General features: G+C 34.5%; 1 protein-coding gene across 6 annotated transcripts in view; it reads right to left on the bottom strand.

Annotated features, from left to right (window-relative positions):
* Nucleotides 1-341: 341 nt before the first annotated feature.
* Nucleotides 342-8128, bottom strand: part of IL33 (interleukin 33) — a 54981-nt gene continuing 47194 nt past the window's right edge. For 4 of the 6 annotated variants that reach the window (XM_054583118.1, XM_054583122.1, XM_054583121.1 and 1 more), the window contains 6 exons: nucleotides 7231-7356; nucleotides 6312-6494; nucleotides 4951-5058; nucleotides 4125-4169; nucleotides 3169-3266; nucleotides 342-1753 (listed from right to left, as the gene is read on the bottom strand). In XM_054583118.1, coding sequence (XP_054439093.1) covers nucleotides 1550-1753; nucleotides 3169-3266; nucleotides 4125-4169; nucleotides 4951-5058; nucleotides 6312-6494; nucleotides 7231-7356 — 764 coding nt within the window. In that variant the 3' untranslated portion in view covers nucleotides 342-1549. The remainder of the gene's footprint in view (nucleotides 1754-3168; nucleotides 3267-4124; nucleotides 4170-4950; nucleotides 5059-6311; nucleotides 6495-7230; nucleotides 7357-8128) is intronic. The other 2 variants (XM_054583119.1, XM_054583120.1) reach the window with 2 other exon arrangements.

Below are 8128 nucleotides of genomic sequence, written 5' to 3'. Positions count from 1 at the left end.
TACCATGGTGGGTATGGGACCAGCCCATTCCACTATCTCTGCCAGTCACGATGTAGTTTCTTCTTTAATTCTGTAGTTGTAGTACTTCCATTCATCTCCATTTCTGATGGTTATGAATGATGGTTGAACTATAGTTTAGCTGTAATTTTGATGTGGTTGTATGAGGAGGTGAGTACCATGTTTATCTATGACCAGAAGTCTGGAAAATATTACTTAGTTTTGAATCATCAAAAGTATCAAATGACTTACTCCAGATACCAATACTGGTGGGTTGAGATATGCTTACTCTCACTTAAGAATTTCAGAATATTGAGGCAGTTTATAATAAAATCATTATGGCCTTATATAGTTTTGAAAAATACAGTTTATTCATGAATATAAACAATATAATATATATATTTGGTTACTTAATTATCATTTTAAGTATATCATACAGAGGAACATGATTAACATTTAGTGTTTTTCAGAGGGGATGATATAAATTCTGCTTTTATTTTTGTCTCTGTTGTAAAATTATTGACAAAGTAATGAAACAAAGGTATGTTATTCTACACTTGTTTTCCTGTATACAGTAATTCTCAGCCTCTTTTATCTTATATTCTACCAGCAATTATATCCAATAGATCTCAACAAATTAGAAACCAAAAAGCCTACAATTTCAGAAAAAATCATAATCATAATTATTCTGTTATTATGTTTATCATTTATTGTCAGTTAAGCTATGAAAAATTGTAGTAGAAATTACTAAGGCCTTAAGATAAGTAATAACTATTCCATTAGTAGTTGAAAATGTTATCATTATGGTTGAGTATAAATTATTTTACTACCTTAGATCAGTAAAACACAAAGATGATTAATAAAAAATTTTGCTATCAATAGATTTATGTAAAATTTGACAACAGCAGTTAGATAAAGCAGAATAAAGGTGTTAGCATTCAGATGTCAGGTGATTTGGAAATGAAGTTCAGGAATGCCAAAGGTATATCAAAAACACAGTTAGTCAAAAGAAAGGAAAGCAGAACAGAAATCAAATGAATATTTCATAATAAGTGGGGTCATTGGGAAGCTGGACAACAAAAAGACTGGTGCACATATGAAGAAAAGATTAGAAAAATTGTGTCCAAGGTGACAAATATATCAAAAGTCACTCATCGCTGGAAGCCTAGGTTAGAAGGACAAAGTATGTCACAAACAGAAGGGATAGCCAGTTATTGAAATTGTAATATTTCTAAATATTAAGTTCTCTCTGGGCTGAAAGTAGAAAAAAGTGAAGGTCTATATGTCTTCAGAATATTTGCAGGCCTCTTTATCAGCACCCTATTTAATATACCAATATTTGTATTGAATATACAGTGATATAGAGGGAAATGAAAAACAGAACTGAGGATTACATAAAAATATATTTAATATAATAAGAAAAACATTCCACAACATGCTAAGCACTATTTACCTTAAATATTATCTCAACCTTTTTTTTTTTTTTCTGACAATCTCTTCAATGGCAGCTATTTGGGCTACCCAACCCAGTTCCATCACATACTTAAACTTATTAAGAGAGCTTAAATTTTATATTCTCTTTTCTAGAATGCTCAGTTTGGTCCTTTAATTGAATTAGAGCAAGCTGGTTATCCTTTACACCTATAAACACTCCAGGATTGCTCTTACATTCAAATGAAACGCATGAAGAAGGCCCGGGCTCCTTATGAAGTAAAAAGAAGGTCTGGTCTGGCATTGGATTTTCACATTTTTGTAGCTGAGGAAACAAGAGAGAGAGTAACCAATATGTGAATAGGAAGTCCAGAGTCAGCTTTACATCCTTGTGTTAGAAACTAAAGGAGAATAATTATTTATAACTTGGTATTTTTAGCAAAGCTGCTTACTGAATAGGTGATGGGAAAAGATGGAATGGGAAAGAAGTAGAGGGTCGAAGAAGAGGGAATATTTGATTTGATTCACTGATGGTATACTTTGAGAGAGATATGGCTTAGAATGACTATATCTAGATGCAACAGTTCTGGATTTGTAACCCTCTTTTGCTGAATATTATCCTTGAGTCCTGAGCACATTGCTTTATTTCTTAAGCCTCAGTTTTTTACTCTAACCAGTTTTCTAGATCAGTCAACCCCTAATTTACCAACAGGCATGTGGTTGATATAAATAATTATTATTTTAAGTCACTAAGTGTTGGGGGTGGTGATTTGTTACACAGTAATATCTGACAGATACAATAACTATATCATAGAGTTACTGTGAGAATTAAGTGAGATAGTACTTGTAAAATATTGAGTGCTTGGTATTTAATAGAGCTCAGTATGGGTCATCTCTTATTATTGAGTATTTATATACGCCATACCCTGTTTTGTTAAGGGAGATGCTAGTTACAATCCAGTGTTTATGTTAATATCTTGCATGGCTTTATCATTTTGTGTATTTATATAATTTCATGTATTTATATAATTTATTTTCTATATTATACTCCCATGGTTTCTGCCTTGTCTCCACCTTTGTCTACTTTGTTTCTTAAGATGTTTATAACTTGTCATCATGACAAATATAACACTGCCATTTACTAACTGAAAAAGACTATGCGGTGAATTCTATGATTAGAATGTAGATTGATATGCTATCTCTAAATCTTGGCATATGGAAATGTTTATGACCTTCCCTTTAGTATGCTTAGAATATAAAGTGAGGTTTTTGTTTTTGTTTTTGTTTTGTATTTGCCTAAGAAAACTATATGTTACAAAGAAAAATTTCTTGGAAGAACATAGTAGTTTCTAAAGCCAAATAGGAAGAATTTGATATAAGAAGAATTTGAGTCATTCCATATAGCAGTGCTTCTCCAACTATAATGTGCATATGAATCTCCTGGAGATTTGTTAAAATGCTGATTCTAATTCAGTTGTGAGGGAGCCTGAAATTCTGCATTTCTGTAATAATATGCTACCAGGTGATGCAGTGCCCCTGGCAGAGACCAGAATTTCAGTAGCAAGGCTATACATACCATTCCCCTCTTTCCTACTCCAGAAGCAAGTTATTGGTAGTAACTGATTGTGTTTTATGTACAATACAAAAGCACAAACAAAAGTCCTGTAATATACCCCAAATACCCAGATCTGCACAAATAAGTGGTATCAATCAAGACAGGTAAGTACATATTTCTATTACCTCCACAGAGTACTCCTGGTTGTTGGCATGCAGCAAGAAGTCTTTGTCTTTTGTAGGACTCAGGCTTACCATTAATTTCTCACCATCAACAGCATCATCTTGCAATTAAAAATATGTAAATTATAAAGTTAATATTGTAACTCATTTTAATTTAAATAAATTTAGCACCCCCCAAAAAAGTCTAACATGTCATAAAATATCTACTTAATTCAGCAACATGTCTCTTAGAAATATTTGCACCCAAATAAAACTGAAGAGTCATTGGACTAGTAGGGCATAATCCTAAATCCCTTGAAAAAGAGAAGTTAGTTTTCTTATATGCTTTCTAATTTTGGAATTGTGACTGTAATGAGTACTTTTTGGGTATCAGCTTCCCTGTCTGCATATAAAGCCACACACAGTTGTCTCCTAACATTCAACTTCTCTTCTTGTGTTAAAATAGAGTATTTTCCAGCCTGTCTTTTTTTGTAGTTAAGTGTAGAAATGTGACTAAATTCTGACCAATGTAAGACAAGTAGAAGTGTCAGGTACAACTTCCAGGTTGTGTCCTTAATGGAAAAGAGAATTTATGTACCCATCTTCTTCTGTCCTGCTAATTAGACATTGTCATGGTGGCAAGTAATCTTGAAACACACAGATGTTGGCAGAGCCACAAAGAGAGGAGGTGGGTCCCTGGACAACCTGTTCAACAGAGCTGTCATTCCAGCCCTACCTAAGATAGAAATAGAGTTTTGTATAGCTTAAACCACTATTATTATGGATCTCTATTAAATATAGCCAAGCATTTATTCTATTAAACTGCAAAATGTTTGGGGTAAAGTAGACCCTCTAAGAATCTAAGATTTTACTATGAGCTTGGGCTGGAAAGAACACTTTCCCATATGGAGTATTTTTGCATTTGACTTTACCCAAATTTAAGAATTCAAGCATTAGAGCTACCCAGACCTCCAAATTACCTGTTGCTTGTAATTGTGAGCCATGGTAATGGAATAACACCTTATCTGAAAGAGAAAGCATAAATTCCTTTGTTTATTATCAAAACGTTTTCATTCCAACATATACATAATATCAGAAAATATGCTCCTCTGTTATTGTATATTAACAAAAGTGAAACTTTTGTGGCTTTGAGAAAGGTCTCAAAATGTATGATATGTTCTGATGAATTCTCCATAAGTATTTAAAATATTTGTTCATAGCACTGATATAGTCTTTTTTTTTTGTTTTAAATTTTCATCTGAGGACACACTTATTGATTTTAGAGAGAGGAGAATGAAGGAAGAGAGGGAGGGAAACATTGATGTGAGAGAGAAACATACATCAGTTACTTCTCATACATGCCCCAATGTGGGACTGAACCTGCAACCTAGGCATGTGTGCTGACCAGGAATCTAACCCATGATCTTTTGGTTCACAGGATGACATTCCAACCAACTGAGCCACACCAGCCAGGACTACCAGAGCTTTTACTTTAGTGGTATTGATAAAGTTGGAAAGATCTAGTAGGTAATTTAGTGATATCAAATATGTATGTATGGTCCTCCTTCCATTTTCCACAACAGAGACCATTTCCCTATATCAGCATTCTTTCCTGATAAATTCTAAGTTTCTGAATCCTCCTCAACACAGTGATATTCAGGCATCCATTGTCAATATACTGGAGCTAGCGCACAGCATAAAATCTATTTGCCATGACTGAGTTAATTCATTTTTTATGGTTTGGCAAATTGATTGTTTACTTATTAGTCATCATTATATTATTACAGAGAAAAGGAAATAGTCTACCTTTCTCCTGTTTTTTTCCAAAATCTTCAACATAGATCTCATAACTTCCATCCGCAAAAACAAAAGTAACTGATTGATCATTGTAGGTGCTCAGGGAAAAAGAATGCTCTGTAACAAGTGAAAATCTTGTTAAGAATTCAAAAACTTGTTCTCATAAACAATCTTAGCAATTAAAAAAATGCCTCCTCAAGTGTTTTGTTGTTTTAATTTGAGTTGTACTTTGCCCATCACTGTTGGATAGATGAAAGCCTTTAGTGCAAGTTAAATTTAGCTCAAAGGCTGAAATGTGCCACTTGAATGAGATTAAAGATGCTAATTTACTGCATGAAGGCCATCGGAGGTCATGTTAGTATGTTTATGGGAGGTTTCAGTGGGAAGAAAGAAGCTGGGAAAGTGGCAGGCATTCCCTGAGGGAACCTCTGCTTCTTGGCTCGCCATAGACTAAGGGATTATGTCCAAGAAGGGACAGTATTTGAGCAGACATGTGATTAATAAATACCCATCACTAAGGTGTAGAGTTACTCTGAGACTTCCAATAGTCCTGGAGAATACAGGTGTGAGCGCCATTCTGTCCTCTGGCTAAATAACAGAGACACTTAGAGCAGTACTCGCAACTTTTTAAAAATGTCCCAATGCACATAGAAAATGAAAATATATTAAGGGCATGCTGGGGTAAATTGAAGTAGATTTAGAAACTACCTATATGGGTCCTGGAGAAAAAAATTATTACATTTTCTTTACATTATAGAATTATGCTAAGAAGGTATGTAAAATATTAATGAGATGTTAAATATTGAATTTGTTTGTGAACTTCTAAAGTAAAATGATTTAAAAATATTAGTAAGAAATTTCAGTATGCTTCTGGGAACTCAAGACATTTGTGTCAGGAACAATGTTTGCAATGGCAGCATGCAATCCCTAGTAAAGTTTCTTAATTATCTCTCCACTTCCTGATAGTCACCATCAACTTGGACTTTATTTAGTAAAGTAGGTGATGCAATTTAAAAACATTTTAACAACTATTTAAAATGTCTGAGTCGAAATTTTACTTAAGAATAATAGCATCTCCTTTTCTTTCATTGTCAAAATATTGAAATTCAGGGGGATGATGTGTTGGGGTTTTTTTTTCCTGCAAAAGATAATATATTTTTCCCAGGAATAATATATATGGGATTACAATCCATAGCAAATATTTCAAAATAATGATGGAATGTTAACTGTAAAATGTGCATGCTTTGTTAGAGCAGCTACCTTGCACCTATTTTAGATACCACAAATGAACACATCAATAGAAAATGGACAGAAGAGTCTAATATACAAGAAGACATAGACTTGGGGCTGCTTTCTGGAGTAGCACTTGCCAGTGTCCTGTGTCTTACTTCTTTCCTCATCCCACACCACGCTGTGACCAGCCACACCTTGGATACCTGAAGCACCAGTTGTTCTGTTATGTTGCTGGACAGGTGTATTACCGTCCTCTGAAGACCGTTCATGGGGTTGCTGACAGTCTCTGAGTAGCAGATGTGGCTTACTGTACTTTCTAGCTGCAGGAAAGGGGTGGGGTTAGGAGTGGGTTATCAGTCCCCATTCTGCCCAGATCCCCTCCCACCCCCTTAACCCCCACTTTGGAGTCCCAGTCAAACCTGCTTGCTGACAGTGGTGGATGGCCCTGGGGCTTCAGCTGCTCCATAGTTTGAAGGGGTCACACTTCATCTGACACACTTACCTCCCAGAAGGGCATGCCCATTGGATTCCAGGTGGAAGAAAACTAGTCACCCATGCCTCAACACCCCAAAGGCAATCATGTCAATATTTTAGTTTACTTCTTTTAAATGAAAAAAAATTACTTAAAAGATGTTGTGTATATATATATATACCTCACCTTATTGCACTTTGTTTTACTGTGTTTTACAGATGTTGCATTTATTACAAATTGAGGGCAAGATCTTCTACCAGAAAAAGAATATGACTCATTTGATTGTGATACTCACTTTATTGTGGTGGTCTGGAACCAAACTTGCTTATCTCCAAAGTAGCCTATATATATAATTTTATATCCTCTGTTTTTACTTAACATTATAATGTAACCATTTCCCCCATTATATTAAAACTTGTTATATACCTTTTAAAAATGGCTTAAAATAGTTTATCATCTTCACTCATTTCCAGAAGGAAAATTTGGGTGAGGGAAAAAAATATGTATCTAGATATAGGAACTGAAGACAAATAGATGTTCATTGTTATATTGAAGAATTACCAGGAAATGTAGTTTCCCCTTACCTGTTTTTATTGAATGCCTTCTGGTGGTTTTTCCCCTAAAGTAACAGGTCCTGTTTCCTATGATAAGGCCAGAACGTAGCTTCATAAAGTACATCTGGCAAACTTCTTGGACTGTCTCTTGGGATTCTAAACAAATTGAAAAAATTGTGATACTGTTTCATTCCATTCATTTTTATCCTTTTACAAACCCAGAGTGTAGCAGATCAAGGAAGCAATTTCAGATCCATAGTATTTTATTAGGAACTTTGGGGCCAGTTGTGTTTCAAGATTCAGAGGTTTTTAGATTTTAGAATTGTCATGTAGAAGATGTATGGTATATATTTAGCACTCCCAGCAGCAACTAGGGCAGTACCCCAAATTAAAAAATTAATAATGTTATAGTGAAACATAGGAAACTTTATATAAAGTGGAATAAAGACCTCATGGTGGTTCAGGTCAGGCTTTAACTGTCAAGTGAAATCAGGTCCTATTTTGCTGCCAAATGATTATGGATCTATATCTGATATATATCAATCTTTGCCTAACTGAGAGGCAACTCTTATGGTCATATGAAGTCTATAATCTTTTTTGTTTATCTAGAATACACTTTTAATAATTTTGGAGCCATGGCTGTAGCCAATAAACATTATTAATTTTAAAAACACCTGTCATTTACTAAGTACCTACAGTGGACCAACCACTGTGCTAATAATTTGCATATTATATCATTTAATCCTTCCCAATAATACAGCAAGAAAGGTATTATCCTCCCCACTTTACAGATGATGATCTAACAGTCATGACACTTGCCCAAGGTTACAGGTCTGGTGAGAAGTTGTGACTCAAGTGTGTCTAATATCAAAGCTACTCTTTCTATCTACCCCCATCTAAGAAAATACACTACAGTACAATTTTAGGG

The sequence above is a fragment of the Pteronotus mesoamericanus genome, unplaced genomic scaffold, assembly GCF_021234165.1.
Source record: "Pteronotus mesoamericanus isolate MK-2021 breed Mesoamerican mustached bat unplaced genomic scaffold, CSHL_Meso_final contig_73, whole genome shotgun sequence".
NCBI lineage: Eukaryota > Metazoa > Chordata > Mammalia > Chiroptera > Mormoopidae > Pteronotus > Pteronotus mesoamericanus.
This window is presented reverse-complemented; position numbering and strand designations above follow the sequence as displayed.